General features: G+C 39.6%; 1 protein-coding gene across 1 annotated transcript in view; it reads right to left on the bottom strand.

Moving 5' to 3' along the window:
* The window catches only part of DMD (dystrophin), a 1,824,373-nt gene that overhangs the window by 351,538 nt on the left and 1,450,029 nt on the right, over positions 1-22,806 (bottom strand). Inside the window, exon 58 of the mRNA XM_036304100.1 lies at positions 16,104-16,250. Within this exon, the coding sequence (XP_036159993.1) occupies positions 16,104-16,250 (147 nt within the window). The remainder of the gene's footprint in view (positions 1-16,103; positions 16,251-22,806) is intronic.

Here is a 22,806-nt window from a genome sequence, read left to right as displayed (position 1 = left end):
ATAACAGCGCACCCTGGAGATTAAACAATACTCTTGGTGCCCATGTAACAGAAGACAAGGCACAACATGTCCAATTTCCTAGAGACAATTCCTGACTGCCAGCAGAGAACTCTCATGCTTGGTGTAGGAACCGGAAAGGATGGAAAGGAAGCTGCAGTAACAAGTATCAGCATCTAATTTGCTCAGCAGGAAAGGGACCACTACATGTGGAGAACGAGAGAGTTGAACAGAGTATACTCAGCAGACAGGTAGCATTCAGAAAGAGAAAAGGTGACTATGAAAGGAAAAGTCTCTGTATGGCACAGAAATAGAATGAGATACTAGTACATGATGAATGGCGGACTTAGTTCAAAGAGGCTCATGTTAGAATTCTCAAGTGCAGCGCCATAGCTGTAGCCCTATGGATTCCATTATTGCCTCTAAAGTTTAAGTGTCTATTGGGAAAGCTATGCCTGAGAATTAAAGGTCCTGACTTGTTTGCAGCAATTTAAAATCTTTTTTATATTTCCTAAGGGCCATGTTTGAGTTTTCTGTGTTACAAAAAGAAAGTACATTAATAGGCAGTTCAGTAAATATTTATTGATGGAAACAGAAGTAGACAAAGTCAAAATGAGATAACAAAGAAATGAAAACGCTAATTCAGAGGGAAGGAAAGCCAAAAGTGGGGTGGAAAAATCTGAAGTTCACAACTATGCTCTCATAGTTTTTTCCTGCCAGTATAAGCAGCTGTTGTTAGAAACTATTGCATAAACCTAGAAATCTGTTCAGTTTTAACAAAGGGATGCAGATATGATTATAATTGAATATAATTGAACAGAAGAAAAATTAAAACCATTTCATGGCAAATATAGAAGAGCAAGAGTTACCACATCTAATCTTTGAAAACACCCTTTCTTTTTTAAGGATGTATAATACTATGCCAGGTAAAATATCAATAGATTCTAGAAAACAACAGAGCCACCTCTCTGCTTTTTATTTTTATTTTTTTATTTTTTATTTATTTATTTTTTTTACAACCCAACAGGGCAGGGCAGAAAGGATTAAAATCTTTTTATAAAGGAAGGACAAATGTATGAGAAAAGACACTGTATAGTCAAGTTCAGAAAAGTGAAAAAGTTTAGAGAAGTTTCATAGAAACAATGTGTAGTTCTAATAATAAAACTTACATTTTATAGCATTCAGTAGTTTCTGAAGGGCTTTTACAGTCTTTATTTCATTGTTTCACATGAACCTTACAAGACTGGTGGGAGTTAGATAAATGAGTACTTTAAAAAATCTTTTAGGCTATAGAATATTTAGACTGAAGTATGCCTTTTGTAGAATAAAACTAAAGAGTGTGTGAGAAGAATATAGAGCAAGTTTTTGGTTCTGGTTCCATTATTAACTAGCTGTGTGAACTATGATACATCATGTGATGTCTTTGTAAAACTAAGTGTTGGACTTCTGGACTTTAAGAACTAAAATCCTCTGAGTTGATGGGTAGTAACAACTTAAATAGGCCATCTTTCCTAAAATAAAGCTTATGCATGCTAGCACATTGATCATTAAGTGACACAGTATTAAAATAATTAAATCAAACCTTTTAAAGGATGATTGCTTAATTGTAAACTTAAAAATTAAAATATTCAGTGATTCAAAGTAGATATTTTTAAAGCAATGAAACACATTGACATATTCATCTGTTTTAAAAGTAGATTTAGCAGCTGTACTATTGGCTAATTCATTCTTGGAGCTCCTTGCTACATAGCCTTTGGCTTTAGTCCTTGACCAGATTCTTTAGGTACAGACTAATGCTTCAGGCTTAATCAACTTGGTTGCAAAGGCAAGCTCCTAAAATACAAATTGGCAAAAATATGATGGAAATAGTACGAGGCAATTGCTGCTATTGTGAAAGTAAAACAAAGTATGTGCAATGTCAGTTAAGTGTCTAACAGGAACTCTTTCTGGTGGATTTCACGCTAGCAACTAAATTACCTGTTTACCTCCAAAATTCTTTGCATATGTCTCCAAATCAAAAAGAAAAAATAGTGCTTTCAAAGCTATTTTATGACCTCCACTATTGAGCAAGATGGAGTAATAAGAACCCAATTTTCTTTTTATCTTGAAGTAACCAAAACATGGACAAAATGTATGTCTGCAGGCCGATGCTCTGTCCACTGAGCCAATCTGGCTAGGGCTCATATTCTTCATTTGTCAAATTAGGATAAAAATTGTATCTACCTCATAGGGTGGTAGTGAGGCTTAAAAGTGTTAGTACGTGTAAAAGTCTTAGCAAAGTGAATGGCATGCAAGTAAGTGCTAGATAAGTGATGGATAATAATTTCAGTAATGCATAATACTCATTAAAATCAATTCTTCCCAAATCTATATTGTGCAACTACCTTAGTCCAAAAATGTATGGCTCTGTGTAAAATAACTGTATTTCAAATATTATAATCATTTTCTCATTTATTATATTTTCTATCTACATATTTTCTATCAACCTTTGGAATAGATATATTAAGGGGAGAATTTATATAATAATGATAATTATTTTAAGGACATTATAGAATTTTTGAGAATTAAGAAATATTAAGATAAACTATAGTAATTAAAATTCACTCCGTGGTTTTGACCTTTAAAGATGGCATTTCTGAATTTCATAAGCTAGTTTGCAGTCCTACTTACAAGAGTTGGCTTTCATATTCAACTTTGCATATGGCCTGAAAAGGGGTTATTTCCAGAGAATGTGCAGGGAGGAGGAGCACGAGTCCTTCTGGGGGAAATGTGAGAACAGCAGCTCTTTGAATGCCGTGCATGACGTAGCATGGGAAATGTGAGCAGCTGCTGGCGGAGTGTTTCACACGCAGCGGGACAGTGGGAAAAGCAAAGAAGAAAACAAGCAAGGCAAACAAATGCAGAAGAAAGGGTGGGGCGGGGTCAGGCTGCTGCCAAGGAGAGAGGTCAGCCTGGAGCCAGAGGAACACTTAAAAGAACAAAGGATAAAGCAGCTAGAAATGTGAGGGAAGGCCAAAGGTCAGTTGAATAAGGGAGAAGGAAAAGAAAACATGAGCACTTAAACATGAGCAATTAAAAGTATGGCAATTTTAAGTACTCATATGCATATTTCTAAAAAGGAATTAGAGAGATCAAGAGACTAAAAGAGATACATACATATATAAAATTGCTGTTGAAACATATTTAACAGGAACATATTACATTTTTAAAAACAATAATAAAACACTTATCTGGATTACCATAGTTGCTAGTTTCAGAACTAGCAAAAATAATTCCTGATTAAAACCAGTCAGAAATTAAACTGCATAAAGATCAACAATCCGGCCACTGAACAAATACTTCATAATGATTTTGTTCCCTTTATAAAATCTCTGAAAAAAGTAATATAACTTTCATTCTCTTCAACTAATAAATATTTCTTTGACTCCAACTAGCTTCATTCTCATTTTGTACCTCCATATATTTGTTGTGGTCACACTCCCTACAGCATTAATTTTTCTTCCTATAGTCTCACACATCCTGATGCCTTTTAAAAAAAATAGAGAATGCCCTTGAAAACTAAACTATTCTTCTTTGGGGTGAGGGGGACAGACACTGGAACATTTGGGTCACGTTACTTTCAAGGTTACCTAGGCAATTTCAGTATCATTCCTTTTGAACGAAGTGCAATTATCTGTAAAAACATTAAAAACCACACTGACTGAGGAAAATGTCCCTATGCTTGACAGGACACTATGACCCCAGTGTGTTCTAAGGGCTGTACCTATCCTGGGCATTTAGATTTACACATTTCTTTAAATCTTTAAAGGGCTTTGTTCACTTCCTGTTTTATTTTTTTAAACAGAGCTGAGGTTAAGCATAAATGATTGTTCTCTCTTTACTGAAAAGATGTTTTTCTAGAACTTAATTATCCTTCTATCACAGGTCATTCTATTCCTAATATCAACAAATCTTTCTGTGACCTAACCTTTTCTAAAACAAACACATTCTTCATTCCTCTTTGTTCTTTTCATTTCCCTTACCTTCAGCTTTTTTAAAACCCCTGCCAGTGGGCACACTAAACTAGATGTTATAGTTGAAATCTTTTTATAAGAGCTACCTACTAGTACAGTTAGGAAGTGTTAGAGTACTTTTTCCTACATTACTGCAATATTTTTGAATAGTGACTATCAATCCCTTCAAGTATGTGGATTCCATCTTAACATTCCAAGATTTAGAGAATCTCAACATGATAGAAATACTACTTAATATCTGCTAATTGAGAAAAAGTGATCAACTGATAAAAATTGGTATGAGTTTAGTAACACAAGTGCATTTACTTGTTTATGAAAAATAGTGTTATATGGGCAAGGCAGTTTTGTAATCAACCTAGAGACAATGTCTGATGCAAAAACATATTTGTAGACCTCCCTATAAAACTCTATGATTCAAGTTTGGGAACTAATTTTGTGTGTGTGGTCACATATCAACAGTATTCCCTGAGAGTTTGATGGAAATACAGACTCATGGACTTCATGTAATATCATCTAATACTGAATCTTGGGGGTGTTTTAAGAAGCTCTGCAGCTGAGCTTATCCATGCTAAGTTTATATATATATATATATATATATATATATATATATATATATATATATATATATATATATATTTATTTATTGATTTGAGAGAGGAAGGGAGAGGGAGAGAGAGATAGAAACATCAGTGATGAGAGAGAATCATCGATGGGCTGCCCCCTGCACGCCTCACACTGGGGATCAAGCCCACAACCCAGGCATGTGCTCTGATAGAGAATTGAACTGTGACCTCCTGGTTCATAGGTTGATGCTCAAACGCTGAGCCACATTGGTTGGGCCATGATAGGTTTTGAGAACTATGTTCTTGACCAGGAATATCCAATAGAAATGTAATGCAAGCTACATACATCATTTTAGATTTTCTAGTAGACACATTAAAAAAGTAAAAACAAACACTGTCAGTTGTTTTACTTGAAGCAACAGGCCCATTTTGTTCACTTGCAAAAAAATATCAAGTTTGAAAAAAATCATAAGAAAGAAATGGGTGAAATTAATTACATTGATATATTTTACTTAACTAAATATATAAAATATTATCATTTCAACATGTAAATAATATAAAATATTAATGAAATATTTTACATTCTTTTTATACAAAGTCTTTGAAACGATGTGTATTTATACTTACAATACATTTCAATTTGGACTGGCTACATTTAAGGGTTCAATATCCACATGTAGCTACTATACTGGACAGCATAATTCTAGACCATGTGACTTGGAATACAATAACTATAAACCCATATTTACATTACATTATATTTATCCATATTGGCATCTATAGATTTATAGTTATAAATACACTTAGCAGCAAATTGTGTTACTAGGAATTTATTAAAAGTTTCCCTCCACCATCTTTCTGCCTCACATACAAGTTAAGTGCTTGGGTCTCCATGTTCTCTTAGCAATGTAACACTCTTGTAATACAGGCAGCCAATCAGTGATTCTCTCTTGTCATTGATGTTTCTATCTCTCTCCCTCTCCCTTCCTCTCTGAAATCAATAAAAACATATTTAAAAATAAGTCTTCCAGGTGATGCTGATGCTCACTAACATTTGAGAACTACTGATGGAGGAAAACGGATTTCCTTTGAGAATGTCCTCAGATTCATCATTTTCTCCTGAGTTCTGGGATCGAACCACAAGCATAATCATTTTTTATTTTATTAAATAAAAAGTAAAAGAAAGACATGCTAAGAAGATAACCGGAGAACCAACCCTTAGCAAAACTGAAGCAAAGGAAACTGGATATCTTCTCCTCACCCTCGGTTAATAATAGGTCCACCTTATTTGTAAGAGCAGATGACACAGCCCACCTAAGGCTCCCTGACTAGAAGGGAACTCATAATGCAAAATAAGTGGTGCAGGATCCTTAGAGAAAAAAAAAAGAGTGTGAGGAAAATGTTCAAAATCTGTCAACACATTTAAAGGATCAAATCCTGTGCTCAATGATGATGAGAAGAAACACACTCACATATAGCTATAAGCCTGCTTCAAAAACCTATCCCACCAAAGTAAAGATCAGAAGATGCTCTGTTGGAATTTTAATTTTTTAATTAAAAATCTTGTTTAGTTTTAAAAATTGAAACAGACTCATAGATACAGAAAATACACTGATGGTTTCCAAAGGGGAGGGAGATTAGGGGCTGGGTGAAAAAGGTGAAGGGATTGAGAAGTACAGATTGGTAGTTACAACGTAGGTATGGGAATGTAAAGTACAGCACAGGAAATATAGTCAATGACCTATAGATATAAAAGGCCAAGCAACCAGCCGACCAGCTGACCAGCTGGTAGCTATGACGTGCACTGACCACCAGGGGGCAGATGCTCAACGCAGGAGCTACCAAGCAACAGCAACTTTGCAGGGTGCCCTCTCATACTCCAGGACCCCTTGGGGGAAGTCAGACTGCCAGTTTCGGTCTGATTCCCACAGGCCAGGCCAAGGGATCCCACCTGCTGGAGGGACCCTGCTTACTCCGCAGGCACCCTTCCAGCCCCAGTGCCGCCCCAGGTGTGGCTGGTGGGAGAGGGACCACCGGAGGTTGGCTCCAGGGTGTGTCTGGCCCATCTTGCCCAGTCCCGCCCTTCTGGTCACCTTCTAATTAATTTACTTTCAATGTGCACAAATCTATGCACTGGGCCTCTAGTATTGTAATAACTATGTATGGTGCCAGGTGGGTACTGAAAATATCATATACTTATGTAAAGTATATGATCATCTAACCACTATGCTGTATACCTGAAACTAATACAAAATAATATGGAATGCAAACAGTAATTGAAAAAATATTTAAAAACCTCATTTAGTTTTTATAAATGAAGCCATGCAAATATTTATATTGGCCAGCTAAATATGATCCCATGTACTTCCGTGAATCTTACTAATCTGATTATATAGACAAAGTTCCCAATAAAAAAATTATTGCCCAGCCAGTGTGGCTCAGTGGTTGAGTGTCACCTATGAACTAGGAGGTCATGGCTTGATTCCCTATCAGGGCACATGCCTGGATTGTGGGCTCGATCCTCAGTGTGGGGCATTCAGGAGGCAGCTGATCAATGATTCTCTCTCATTATTGATGATTATATATCTCTCTCCCACTCCCTTCCTCTCTGAAATCAACAAAAATATATTAAAAATTATTGAAGAATTTGTAAACCAGAGGTTTTTGAAAGGTCCTACTTTTATAGTATTAGTGTTATAACAGCCTTTTTTGTTTGTTTATAAGATGGAGGAAGGGAGAGAGGGAAGGCCATTATGGAAGTAATAAAAGAAAATCCACGTGTAAAATTTTGCTTAAGATAGTGTAAACAATAAAGGGAGTTTTGGTAATATGTCCTTGAATCAGATAGGATGATTACAATGTCTGCTTGGTACACAGTAGATGCTCAATCAGCACTGATTGAATAAAAGAAGAAGGAAAGAATAAAAGGAGGAATGAAATGTGCAGAAGATGAGGGTCTAGATTCCTGTGACAGAAATTATCACAGATACATGAAGATGGAGTATACAGGGTGGGCAAAAGTAGGTTTACAGTTGTTCATATAAAAATGTAATAATTACAAAATAATACAAGAATAAACTCACAAATGTAAACGTACTTTTGCCATACTCCATATAACTGTCTGTATGACTTTGGAAGAATCTTAGGAAACCTTTAAAAACATACATAATTCATGATCCTGTTCTTAAACATATTTGAAGAATGTCATATCTGAAAATGTCTTCATATTCAATGTTTTTCAAGTGATGATATTCCATACAGTCCTACAGTCAATAAAGCATGTATTCTTTATATTAAAGTGCATTTGCAGCCTTGTTGCTATTTGTGGGTTTACTTGTGGTGCAGAGAAATGGTTAGACCAGTGATGGTGAACCTATGACATGCATGTCAGAAGTGGCACACGAACTCATTTTTTTGGTTGATTTTTCTTTGTTAAATGGCATTTAAATATATAAAATCAATATCAAAAATATAAATCTTTGTTTTACTATGATTGCAAATATCAAAAATTTTCTATATGTGACACGGCACCAGAGTTAAGTTAGGGTTTTTCAAAATGCTGACATGCTGAGCTCGAAAGGTTCGCCATCACTGGGTTAGACTATTCCCTAGCAATACTTCCCTAGATTAGAACCTTCCCTATAGTACTTGGTGAATAAAGATCTGCCTACACCACTAAATATGTGTGCATTGCTTCAAAATTACAAAGTTTTATAATTGGTTTAATTTCCTCATTTGCTTTTTTTAAAATATATGAATTTTTATTATTGACAGTATTACAGATGGCCCTCACTTTCCCCCCTTTTTGCTCCCCTCCACCCAGTCCCTGCCCTACCCCTGGCCTTCATCACACTATTTCAGTGTAGATGGACTATGCATATCCTATCTAATAAAAGAGAAACATGGTAATTAGCCGTACCTCCGCTACCCTTCCCATTGGCTAATCAGGGCAATATGCAAATTAACTGCCAGCCAAGATGACGGCCGGCAGCCAGGCAGCTTGAAGCGAACATGAGGCTTGCTTGCTTCAGTGATGGAGGAAGCCAACGTTCCCTGCCTGCCGCTGCTGGCCTCTGAGCTTGCAGTTTGAAACACTGTTACAAATATAGAAGCTAAACAAACTCCAGAAACCTGCTTTCAGCCAGCCGGGATCTCAGAGCTGGAGTTGAAACAGTGTTTCGATTATAGAATCCAAACAAACCAGATACCTACTTTCAGCAGCTGAGGCCTCAGAGCTGGAGCCAAGCCTCAGAGCTAAAGCTGGCCCAGAATAAAAGAAAAAAAGATAAAAAGGAGCGGTTGGGAGCTTCAGTCACCCTCCAGCCTGAAAACAGCCCTCAGCCCCTCACCCAGACTGGCCAGGCACCCCAGTGGGGACCCCCACCCTGAAGGGTGAGTGGCTAGCTGCAAACAGCCATCATCCTCTCACCCAGGCTGGCCAGGCACTCGAGCGGGACCCCCACTCTGATCCAGGACACCCTTCAGGGCAAACCAGCCGGCCCCCACCCGTGCACCAGGCCTCTATCCTATATAGTAAAAGGGTAATATGCCTCCCAGCACCGGGATCAGTGGAGCTGCGAGGCCTCCCAGCACGGGGAACAGCGTGACAGGGGGCAGCGCCCAAACCCCCTGATCTCCCTGCGGCTCTGTACGTGACAGGGGGCGGGGCCACAACCTCCCTATCCGCCCTGCTCTGTTCATGACAGGGGAAGGCGCCCAAACCCCCTGATCAGCCCTGCTCTGTGCCTGATGGGGGGAGCTCCCCAACCCCCTGATCTCCCTGCGGCTCTGTGTGTGACAGGGTGCGGCGCCCCAACTCCCTGATTGGCCCTGCTCTGTGTGTGACAGGGTGCCACACCCCAACCCCCTGATCCGCCCTGCTCTGTGTGTGACAGGGGGCGGTGCCCCAACTCCTCTATCGGCCCTACTCTGAGTGACAGGGGGGAGCTCCCCAACCCCCTGATCGACTCTGCTCTGTGCGTGACAGGGTACAGAGCCCCAACCCCCCTGATGGGCCCTGCTCTGTGAGTGACAGGGGGCAGCGCCCCAACCCCCTGATTGGCCCTGCTCTGTGCATGACAGGGTGTGGCGCCGCAACCTCCCCATTGACCCTGCCTTGAGTGTGACAGAGGGTGGTGCCCCAACCCCCCAATCGGCCCTACCCTGAGCGTGACTGGGGGTGGCATCACAACCTCCTGATCTGCCCTGCTCTGTGCATGACAGGGGGCGGTGCCCCAACTCCCCAATCGGCCTTGCTCTGAGCCCGACCAGGGGCTGCACCTAGGGATTGGGCCTGCCCTCTGCCACCTGGGAGCAGGCCTAAGCCAGCAGGTCGTTATCTCCTGAGGGGTCCCAGACTGCGAGAGGGCAGAGGCCTGGCGGAGGGACTCCCCCTTCCCCCTGAGTGCACAAATTTTTGTGCACCGGGCCTCTAGTATGCATATAAGTTCTTTAGTTAATCTCTTCCCACCCCTCCACCCCCACTATCCCTCTGAGATCTGGTTTTGATACTCATTTCTATTGGATCAAATATTAGGATTGGTTCTGCTTTAAGAGCTAATTCATCAAAATTACTTTTGGTTGATTTTACTACACTTGCTGAGTTCTAGAGACAACAAGGAGAAATATAATGCTATATGGTTTTATATTCAAAACTGCAGGTATGATCTTAAGGGGTACACTGAACTGGGCTCATTAATCCATTGGTTTGTAAAAGGAAGATTTCAAAGTTAATATCCCTGAGAATCATTTAAAAAGAGGGGAAGCATGAAAGAAGTGAAATATTTCATACCTGTGTGGCCCAAAAGAGCTTTAAGGTATGACTTTGCTAAGTCCAAACTTAACAGGACTTTGAGAAGAAGAAAGAAAAAGGGATGGATGTTGCAGTTCAGAAGGGCTGCTTTATGTCTTGAATGATACATGCTGTGTGTCAGTAATTGTGTCACTTAATGTTTCTAAGTCTCAATTTTCTTATTTGTACACTAGTAACCTGGTGCATGAAATTCGTGCACGGAGGGGGGATTCCCTCAGCCCAGCCTGAACCCTCTCCAATTGGGGACCCCTTGGGGATGTCCCAGGGATCGGGCCTATATCGGCAGTCAGACATCCCTCTCGCAATCTGGGACTACTGACTCCTAACTGCTCACCTGCCTGCCTGCCTGGTTGCCCCTAACTGCCTCTGCCTGCCTGCCTGATCACTCCTAACTGCCCTCCCCTGGGGGCCTGGTTTCCCCCAATTGCCCTCCCCAGTAGGCCTGATCTTGCCCACAACTGCCCTCCTCTGCTGGCCAATTTGGTTCTGATTGGTCAGTTTCAATGCCTGTCAGCATCAAAAGCTTTGCCTGCTAGGCAGCCATTGGCTCCCCACAGCACCCAGATTTGGTTCTGATTGGTCAGTTTCTATGCCAATCAGCGTTAAAAGCTCTGCCTCCTAGGTAGCCATTGGCTCCCCACAGCACCCAGATTTAGTTCTGATTGGTCAGTTTCTATGCCAGTCAGTGTCAAAAGCCCCACCTCCTAGACAGCCATTGGTTCTTCACAGCACCCACATTAGGTTCTGATTGGTTGGTTCCTATGCCAATGAACATCAAAAACTCCGCCTCCTAAGCAGCCATTGGTTCTTCACAGCACCCACATATGGTTCTGATTGGTCAATTTCTATGTCAGTCAGCATTAAAAGCTCCGCCTCCTAGACAGCCATTGGTTCTTCACCACAACCACCTTTGGTTCTGATTGGTCAGTTCCTATGCCAATCAGCGTTAAAAGCTCTGCCTCCTAGGTAGCCATTGGCTCCCCACAGCACCCACATTAGGTTCTGATTGGTCAGTTTCTATGCCAGTCAGTGTCAAAAGCCCCACCTCCTAGACAGCCATTGGTTCTTCACAGCACCCACATTAGGTTCTGATTGGTTGGTTCCTATGCCAATGAACATCAAAAACTCCGCCTTCTAAGCAGCCATTGGTTCTTCACAGCACCCACATATGGTTCTGATTGGTCAATTTCTATGCCAGTCAGCGTTAAAAGCTCCACCTCCTAGACAACCATTGGTTCTTCACCACAACCACCTTTGGTTCTGATTGGTCAGTTCCTATGCCAGTCAGTGCCAAAAGCCCCGCCTCCTAGATAACCATTGGTTCTTCACAGCACCCACATTAGGTTCTGATTGGTTGGTTCCTATGCCAATCAACACCAAAAGCTCCGCCTCCTAGAAAGCTATTGGCTCATCCAGCAACCACCTTTGGTTCTGATTGGTCAGTTTTTATGACAGTCAGTGTCAAAAGCCCCACCTCCTAGACAGCCATTGGTTCTTCACAGCACCCACATATGGTTCTGATTGGTCAGTTTTTATGCCAGTCAGTGTCAAAAGCTCCGCCCCCTAGACAGCCATTGGTTCTTCACAGCACCCATATTTGGTTCTGATTGGTTGGTTCCTATGCCAGTCAGCATCTCCAGGCCTATCTCTGGGCCTGATCAGAGAGGCGGGGCTGAATAGCCACCCCCTTGGAGGCTGGGTGAGATAGAAAGGCCTGGCTGCTGGCGAATCCTGGAAACAAAGAGGGAGAGAAAGAGAGAGGCAAGTACTGACCAACAGCTGCCACTGAGGCTGCGGATCAGATCCTGCCTCTCGGTCCCCTGGGCACTCAGTGCTGGGTCGCCAGGCTGCAGCAGGGCAGTCACTGCTGGGTCGCCATGGCAACCCAGTGCTGACTGAGGGACTTCCGGGGTTGGTTGGCCTTCCCTTGTGATGGTAGTTACAACCCTGGGCTTTTATGTATTAGGATGGGACTATGATAATATGCAATAACACAGAATCATAATGTTATGAGGATTAAATTAGATAATGTACATGAAAACTCTTTGTAACTACAAGGAATGATGGTTTCCTACACCAAAAACACATTGTCTAGTAGAAACATCATACCAATGTGTCCATGGTGAGGGAGAAAATATGATTTTATTTTCACAGAGAGTTTCAAACAAAAATCAATGTCTCTATACTTACACTTGTGGATTCAAAATAAATACAGAACTCTCCTATTTCTAGATACAGATTAATTGTAATTGGCTCTTACTCTGCTGTTGATATTCATATCTACATGGTTTATCTGTTTCTTTCATTTTGACTGTAATCACATACAGCTAAAAAAAACCAACATGTTTTTCTTTTAAAATAAAAATTAATGGGTCATGTAACTAAACTCAGGATATTCATTTTTTAAAATATATTTTTATTGATTTCTGAGAGAAAGGAAGAGAGATAATGATGAGAGAATCATTGATCGGCTGCCTCCTGCACACCCCCTACTGGGGATCGAGCCCGCAACAGGGCATGTGCCCTTGACTGGAATTGAACCGGGAGCCTTCAGTCCGCAGGTCGACACTCTATCCACTGAGCCAAATCGGCTAGGGCCAGGATATTCTGATAGTAGACATAGCCTGGTAGTATTTCTTTTACTGCAAAATTTTGTGCAAATTTAAGACTCTTTCTTAGGTTTACTAGTATATCTGACTTACTGCTACTCCAAGTCTCTATTTCTTGCTTTTCTTTTTTTTTTAGTAGACAAGGAAACAAAGATGAATTTGACTTACTTTTATTGTGATTTTAGTAACTAATGTAGCACTGTAAGTGACTAAATGTTTATTTATTTTTTGAAATATACCATAATGATGGTGGGCTCAAACTCCCCTCCACAGAGGCTGGGTAATGTTTTAGTTCTCATGTACATTCTTTGAAATGTAAAGTGTTCTCAATGAGTTGCTCTTCCAGTAATGGGGAAAAAATTGTTTGATGTGAACCTCATTTCTTGCTTTGTTCACTTTCTGCACAAGGCTCATATTTATAATACAGCAGAGTGGTTAGAATTGTGGTAAAGAAATGGAATCATCTTGACTCAGTAATGTTCAAACCAAAACCTTGGATTTACCAGCTTTCCACTAACAACACTTTTAAAGCCTATCCTAAGGTCATGTTAAAAAAATAGCAACAAGTGAAATTTGCCACAATAAGAGCATATACCACAAACGAACTGAACTGTTTAACATGAAAAGGCTGCTTATATGTGGGTTTGGGGATGAGGGGTTTCAAAGTTAGAATTATAGAAGGAAAAACATCATTCTAACAACCCCCATCTGTATTATGAATAAAGGGGGCAACTCTATTGATTCTAAACTAAATTTTGTCATGTGGTATCTCCCCCAACATCAGATACAGAATCATAGGATTGAACTAGATGTGACCTTAGGCAAAATGGACTGTCTCATGTTATAAATGAGAGCATTGAAGCTGAGAGAGGTTAAATGGCTTTCCCAAGATAACATGGTCAAATAATAGCTGAGTTTCAATTTGAAGTTAGGCCTTCTGATATTCACTCCAATACTCTTTTTATTGTACCACACAGTCTCCTTTCATGTACTTCCTTATATTTATATCCAAGTCCTTATTTATTTTAAACAATGGATGAAAATCAAGCTATTAATATTTCCTCCTACTTTACATATATATAAATAGCTCAAGCTATAATGGATCCCTTAGCATAGATTAAAAAAAATTTTTTCCTATCATCATAATCTTTTGGCCTTATTTGCAAATTTAGGTGCAAGTGTTACAAATCTTGTAGTACATTCTGAAAGCAAATGTGGCATTCAGTTCTCTAAAAGAAATTTTAAGATAGAGTTCAAGAGTGCTTATATATAACAAATGTGAGCATTGCTCTGCCTTGGACATTTATCACTTTCCTTGTTTATGCTTAAAATGAAAAACATACTAAGGATGAAACTGATAATATTTTTAAAAATATATATATTTCATTGATTTCAGAGAGGAAGGGAGAGGGAGAAGGAGAGGGAAAGAGAGATAGACATATCAATGATGAGAGAGGATCATTGATTGGCTGCCTTCTGCACGCCCCCTACTGGGGATCAAGCCCACAACCCCAGGCATGTGCCCTTGACTGGAATTGAACCCAGGACCCTTCAGTCTGCACAGACACTCTATCCACTGAGCCATATAAGCTAGGGCAAAACTGATAAGATTTTAAAAGTACTTAACTACTATGGAGCAAACGTACATAGGAACTCATTGCTTAACTATATTGCCTTGCTTTAGTCAATGCCACTTATAACATTCTATCATACAAATATTTCAAGATTATTGATCACAACAAGAATTAAATGATAGGAAATCTCAGGAGGTCATGAATTTGGACTTGTTTTTATTAAAGCTTGAGCAATTCTTTAACAGGACTGTCGATCACACCCCTAAATGAACTGCCATTTGGAAAACTCATCTGGTTTTCAGTATTTTTCTTATTATAACTTTGAGAGAAAATATTTTTAAACCCAGTTGCCACTCTGTCTTCAGTAGCATACACTCTTCATCCTGTGAAATTGGAAAAAGGAAGGAAAACAGTTCTCCAATTCTGTCATTAAACCAGTTTTACAGTTTGGGGGTATAACACAGTGTCCTTCACATAGGTAACATATTGACATGTCTCCTTCACCATTAGGTTTTCTGAGTTCTTACTATGAGCCAGGTACTGTACTAACAACTCCACATGAATTAGTTCACTTAATATTACAGCAAGAATGTTAGAGATGCTTTGAATGGTTTGGCTCAGTAGATAGAGTGTCAGCCTGCGGACTCAAGGGTCCCGGGTTTGATTCCAGTCAAGAGCATGTATCTTGGTTGCGGGCACATCCCCAGTAGGGGGGTGTGCGGGGGGCAGCTGATCTATGTTTCTCTCTCATCGATGTTTCTGGCTCTCTGTCCCTCTCCCTTCCTCTCTGTGGAAGGTCAATAAAATATATTTTTTTAAAAAAAGAATGTTAGAGATGAGAAAATTAACAATCAGAAAGGTCAAGTGACTTCAAGGTAATTCAGTGACTCTGATTCCAAAACCTGTATGCTATAATAGTAATAATTATAACGGCGATAGTACCAATAGTTGGAACTTACATAGTGTTACCATGGGACTAGTACTGTTCCAAGTACTTACCATGTGTTTTGACTTACTTGTTCTAATAAACCAATATTTTAGGAACATTTATTATCCCCATTTTTTTCAGATGAAAGATTGAGGCATAGAGAGTTTAAATAACCTTGATCACACTTATATTCCCTGCAGGTTTGTGGAGGAATGCTCTTTCTTTAAAATATTTTAGGATACCTTACCTTTGACTTTTGTTTACATTAGGATTCCCAAGGGAAAGATGTTTTGAGAATCCAAGCAATAATAGTACAAAGTAATTGCATGCTAGTAATTTAGTTTTTTAAATCATGATTCAGCATTATCTTCTATGTTTATTGCAAGATATAGTAAAGCCTAACTTTAAGCCATTTATAAAAGTTAATTTTAATAGGTTTGAAAACATTTATATAGGGACTTAACAAACAATATAAAATACCCTATAGTCGCAAAATATTTTTGTGAATGTCATGTGAAAAAATTACTTTTATTGTTCCTCATAAACAAGCTTTATGTGTATATTCTCTTATTGGAACAGGGAACTGCAATGCTAATAATGCGCCTACCTGCAGGAGCTTCCATCTGGTGTTCAGGTCTTCCAGAATATTGAGGTTATATGGTGACAACTGAATGCCCAATGTGGTGAGTTGACGAGCAAGGTCATTGACGTGGCTTACATTCTCTTTAAGAGGCGCAATTTCTCCTCGAAGTGCCTGTGTGAAATAGTCAAGGGCAAATTGGAAGATGAGAATATTTAAAACAAAGAAACAGACATATGGGAACTATAAGATATTTTATTCTGTTTGGGGTGTAGTATCAGTGATATTAGCCCTATCATAGAGGTAGTATAACAATGAACATTTGTTAATGGGTAAAGAATAATATTTCTTGAGTAATTCTTAGATGTCTAATCCTGTGGTGAGCTCTGTCCACATGTAATTTGATTTTATTCCTACATAATAACCCTATGAGGTTAATACTTGGAGAATTCTCATTTTACACAGAGAAAACAAACTTAGAGAGATTAAACCTTGCCCAAGATTCCATGGGTCAAAATTGAGAAACCTGGGATACATACCCAGGTTTGCCTGTCTCCAGAGTGCTTATTATTTTTTAAAAATTTATCTTTATTGTTGAAAATATTACAGATGTACCCCTTTCTTCCCCATTGACATCCTATACCCTGCCAGGCCTTCACCACACTATTATTTTTGTCCATGGGTTATGCATATATGCATGTAAATGCTTATTCTTAACTATTATATTATATACCTCTCCAAAGAAGTTCTGGATTGGCAAAGTAATGGGAAAAATATGGTGCTGCTAGATTCTAAATTCTACTCATCTCACAACTAGATATAGATTTTTTTATAATAAAAATATATACTCAGTCATAAAATATTACATTCATACTTTGCACCAACTACATAATAAATAGATTCATTTAGAGATTAGGGTATTTTGTCAAGTTTTAAGAATGACTTCCTGGTCTTTTGGTATTTTAGTCCTTGTAGCAATGACTTAAGAAGGCTCCCATGGGGCTTCTCAGCTGTCTCTAAAGCATTAGATTGGGATTCTCTGATGCAATACATCATGACAATCTGTTGAACAGAAGAACACTATGCAGATATGGGGAGGATATTACCATGCGTCATATCTACCCTATTGAGATGACATTTATGGATCTTTAACATGATGTATGATGTCCAAATGTTCCAATGAGCAATTTCTAACGGACAAATTCCCTTACTTAGGAGAACAATTTGTGTAATATAATGTCTGTGCACAAGGATAGCATCATTTACTTGGCTATAGTGCTGTTTTAACTTGCTTGATCTGGGCATGTGTTATTTCTCTGTTTCCCTATGTTGATAAAAGACATTGTTTACACTCACCTCATCTATAACCCTCCAGTTCATTGCCATTGCAAATGGAAGAAGCCCGTATGTAATTCTAAATAAGAATGTAATTATCCTCTCAAATCTACCTGAATATCTCACCACTAAAATGTGGTACTGTGTAGAGTATAAGATTCTTATATAGTTCTTAGAAAACACAAGACACTGTGCTAATCTCTCTGCTGAACTCATAGTTTCTTTTAAAGTGGTCATTAAAAATATTAAAAGATCATGGGGTTTCTTTTGAGAAATACTCTGGAATTAGTGGTGATTGTGGCACAACCTTGTGAATATGCTAAACACTACTGAATATTACACTTTAAAAGGGTGAATTTTATGGTATGTGAATTACATATCCATAAAAATTAAAACAAAGAAAAACAAAAGACACACTTCTGACTGAACACATACATACAACAATTCTATGTGATGTATGCATCTTTATTCAACTTCATGTCAGTGGAATGTCATAGGAATCAGTCTAAAACTAAAAGTTTTTATAGGGATTGATAGTAAATATTACTTTATTTCCTTATAAGTGAATGATGCATAATAATTTTGTTTTGCATAATATAAATGTTGGGAAACAGATTTCTTAAATGACAATGGAGAAACCTAGATAAGGACAACCATTACAAAATGGAATCAGTCTCTTCTGGATAATAACGTGTTGGTAGTAACCACTAATAAATATCATATGAGTGGAAATAGTAAGTGGGAAACCAGGCATAATCTGACAATGCTGCAGATTAAACCTCTATGCTAATCACCTGCCTTCACTAGTGTGGCTCTCAGCCATTGAGTATCCATCTTAGTTAAATCATATCTAGATTTCAGCTCTCTTTGGATTACATAATCTACATGTTCAAATGTCTCTTTTTAGAACACTAGAGGCCTGATGCACGAAATTTGTGCAATAGTAGGCCTTCTTTCCCCCAGATGCCGGCAATGGCTTCCCTCCATCTGCCAGCAGGCACTCAGGACCCGGGCTTCCCTCACAGTCCCAGCTTTGTCTGGAAGGTCATCTAGAAGGACGTCTGGAAGGATGTCTGGTCAAATTAGCATATTACTCTTTTATTATTATATATTTTGATTTTCACTTTCTGCCCCAAAGTCCTGGGCACATATTTTAATCCTACATCAATGCTTTGGAGCAGTGGTTCTCAACCTTCTTAATGCTGTGACCCTTTAATATAGTTCCTCATGTTGTGGTGACCCCCAATTTCATTGTTACAAATTGAACATAATTAAAGCATAGTGATTAATCACAAAACAATGTCATTATACATGTGTTTTCCGATGGTCTTAGGTGACCCCTGTGAAAGGGTCATTCGACCCCCAAAGGGATCGCAACCCACAGGTTGAGATCTGCTGCTTTGGAGGATGAAAGGGATTAAAAAACAAATTCCAGCAATCATAATTAATCACAACACTCACTTTCCCTTCCCCTCTCCTCCCCTCCTCCTCCTCCTCCTCCTTCTTATTCCTCTCTCTCTCTCTGTCTCTCTACACCCCCACCCCTCACTATCATAGGATCTTATGGCTTCTTTTTTATACTCATACTAGAGGCCCAGTGCATGACATTTGTGTACTGGAGGGGGGATCCCTCAGCCCGGCCTGTGCCCTTTTGAAGTCCAGGGAACGGGCCTAAGCCAGCAGGTGGACTTCCCCCAAGGGGTCCTTAGCGCTGCCTCGGAGGTGGGAGAAGCTCCCGCCACCACCACTGCACTCACCAGCTCTGAGCCTGGCTTCTGGCTGAGCGGTGCTCCCCCTGTGGGAGCGCACTGACCACCAGGGGGCAGCTCCTGCATTGAGCGTCTTTCCCCTGGTGGTCAGTGTGTGTTATAGTGACTGGTTATTCTGCCATTCAGTCAGTTTGCATATTAGGGTTTTATTATATAGGCTCTGGCAATTATAATAAAAATTCTCTTAACTAATCTCCACTTAAGACTCACCAGATTAGCCAGAGTCTTTTATTCCTCTGTGAAATACACTGTCTGGGGCCTCTACCAACCTCTAAATAGAATGTTAGAAGTATCTGTTAGTATGCATGTTCGTCAGCTCTCATTAGTTGTCAGACGTGTTCTCAAATGTGTTTTTGCCAGTTAATGTTGGAATTATATGATTTAAATATTTTTCTAACCAAAGAAATATGTCTGAAATGAGTTATTATTTCTATGAAAACCAGGAAAGTTCCTTAAAAATTAAAAGAAGGACTGTTGAATTGGAGTGGACAATACTGTAAAAAATTGGAAAAATAATCTAAAAAATTTAGAAGGATTCAGCATTTAGAATAATTCTCATGTTTCCTGATGCATTCTGCCTACATTAAAGAAACTGGAAATCAAAAGTTTGCATTATCAGTGCAATTCATGGAGAACTCTAATCAGTGAATCTACACTCAAAGAAAAAAACTGTCACACAATATTAAAACATTGATGGCTATTTTAGGATGGAATAAAATGTTTTAAAAATATGTTTAATGGTTCCCTGATTTAACTGTCTTTTTCAATTAGTGGTTAACACTAGGTCCTAATTGAATTGGAATAAAGAGCATCCTATCTAATAATAGACAAACATGGTAATTGACCGTACCTTTGCTACGCTCCCATTGGCTAATCAGCACAATATGCAAATTATCCACCAACAAAGATGGCAGCTAATTTGCATAATGCAGGCAGGGTGGGACAGTGCCATCCCGCCTGCCCTGCCGCCATCCGGGCCTGCTATCTGTGACCCGGGGTGGCGGGCGTCTGTGTGCGACCTGACCCGGGGCGGCCGGGCGGTGCAGCAGTGATAGGCCAGTCCGCCTGGCCTCATCTGGGCATCCCGTGTGCGACCCGACCTGGGATTGAGCTTCCCTCCATCTGCCAGCAGGCACTCAGGACCCAGGCTTTCCTCACAGTCCCAGCTTTGTCTGGAAGGTCATTGAGGGATCGGGCCTGCCATCTGCCACCCGGGGAACGGGCCTAAGCCAGCAGGTGGTTATCTCCTGAGGGGTCCCAGACTGTGAGAGGGCACAAGTGGGGCTGAGGGACACCCCCCAATCCCCCTCCCTCTCCAGTGCACAAATTTTTGTGCACCGGGCCTCTAGTCTATTATATACTTATAAAAATAATATATTTTTATTGATTTCAGAGAGGGAGAGGGAGAGAGATAGAAACATCAATGATGAGAGAGAATCATAAATTAGTTGCCTCCTGCATGCCCCCCCCCCTTCAGGGGACTGAGTCCACAACTTAGGCATGTGCCCTGACCAGGAATTGAACCGTGACCTCCTGGTTCGTAGGTTGACACTCAACCACTGAGCCACACCAGCTGGGCTAAACTTTTACTGCTACTGTTTTACTGACATTACTACTGCTACTATGATTAATTAAGGATAACCCCCCTATAGGTCTAGTTGAATTTGAATGCCTAAATTTCTGTTAAGATAAATAGAGCCTTTGAGAGAAGTTAGTTGATAAAGAGACAACTTGGTGTAAGGTTCAGTTTGGGCAGATATTGTGATGGGCATGAACAGACTGAAGAACTTTAACCAGCAAGAAATCATTGTAAGGTCACTAAATACACAAGGATGGAGGAAAGGAGATAACTGGTGACAGAAACAAAAAGAAGATAAAAAAGGGGCAGGAGAGTGTCCAAGTCATTTTGGCATTTGACTTAGGTTCTGGGGGCAGCTCCATAGTACCTGAGGATGGCTATGGATTGTCAATGCCTAGAAGTGTACATAACAAAAACTAGAGCCCCCTCAACTCTGAATCATAGGACATTCTATATAAAGAGTGAATAGAGGTACCATGTCATTTCAATGGGTGTCACGACTTTGGGTCTGGCTATATTTCAAACCCAAATATAGTGCTGCTAATATTATACAATATAAATTAATATTTAAATTATTAAACACTAAACAAAATGCCAAAACGTATAGTTAACTCTGAGCAATATGATGTGCTATTAAGATACTACCAAAATTTCATTAGATTTTATTCTAGTTTGAAAGCAGTGAGAAAATATCGAAGGGAGCCATTATACTGTGGGTTTTCTTGGAATCACTTAAACATCTGGAATATGTTCTCCATGAAAGAGCAAACTAAGTCTAATTTTATTATGACTAGTTTCAAGCAGGCAGAATGTTCACTTCATTAAATGTTGTCTGATTATAGATATAAAAGTACTGATTTAGAATGATATATTAGTCTGCTATGTCAAGTTTTTCTTCTTTTTATGAAATTAAATTGCCTGTCAGGTCTTTGCTTATCGTTATGTAGTTAAAGATTTGTTCAAATGTGGATTTATAATTGTAGTCATTATCCACTTTGCAACAAAAGAAAGGAATGGTCTATTAACAAAGGAAGCAGTTTTGACTAGATATTCAAGGGATAATTCCACAAGGCACAGAAAAAAGTCAATGTGGAGGACTGGAAAGAGTAAGTTGATTCACTTCTATTTTGAGGGCCTCTAATTCCTCTATGAACTATGAAGTGAAGGGATCAAAATTCTGCCACCCTGAAGCTGCTTTTTTGGGGATATTTATTTAAGCTGTTTATTAAGAAACAAAAGACTCAGAAAGAACCCTTTTCTGCCCAAGAGATTCAGACAGAGAAACCTGCTACAGGATGGAGAGTTTAGGATGTCCCCTTAGCCTAATTTGCATTAAGTATGGGAAAGAAGAGGGTTTCAGGCAGGTGCCTGCTGGCTAGATACCCTTGTGTCCTGCTGCTTTTGAGTCTTCTAGCAAGGATTTGCTTGCCAGGTGTGTTCCCCTCTTCCTCAACTACCTGAAAATCACACATTCTCACTTCAGAAATGTAATACTCCATTTCCCCCCTTTTGTCCTTTGTCCAAAAATGTGTCATATATCCAATGTTGCCTCACTGTCTTGGGAATTTTCATGCTTATGTGAATTCCCCATGTGCATGTATTAATGTTTGATTTTTCTCTTGTTAATCTGTGTCTATTAATTTGATGGTTGGCCCAGACAGAAGAACTTAGAAGGTGGGAGGAAAAGTATTAATATTTTTTAGCACCCACAGAAGCAACAGAGTTGGCATAGAATTGATATGTAACCAATATTCATATTATGTAAATAGGAGTTAAGGGTAAGTGGGAACATTTGAATTAATTGTGATAGAGGCTGTGCGATGGATTTGACCTAAGAAACTAGCAAGGTTGCCAGGCATGTTGAGGGCCCATTTGGGGCCAAGGACTCACATATTTTAGCCAAACCAATCTGCCCAATTTTCTCTTTCTCTAGGTGTCCCATGCAAACATGGAGAAAACACTTGGTTCAGGGGTTTTGTCAGGTGGCTGTGGCACAAACAGGGACAAGGGAGTTTAAATTTTAGCTGGAATGTAATTGGAAAACAGA

This window comes from Myotis myotis, unplaced genomic scaffold, assembly GCF_014108235.1.
Source record: "Myotis myotis isolate mMyoMyo1 unplaced genomic scaffold, mMyoMyo1.p scaffold_m19_p_4, whole genome shotgun sequence".
NCBI lineage: Eukaryota > Metazoa > Chordata > Mammalia > Chiroptera > Vespertilionidae > Myotis > Myotis myotis.
This window is presented reverse-complemented; position numbering and strand designations above follow the sequence as displayed.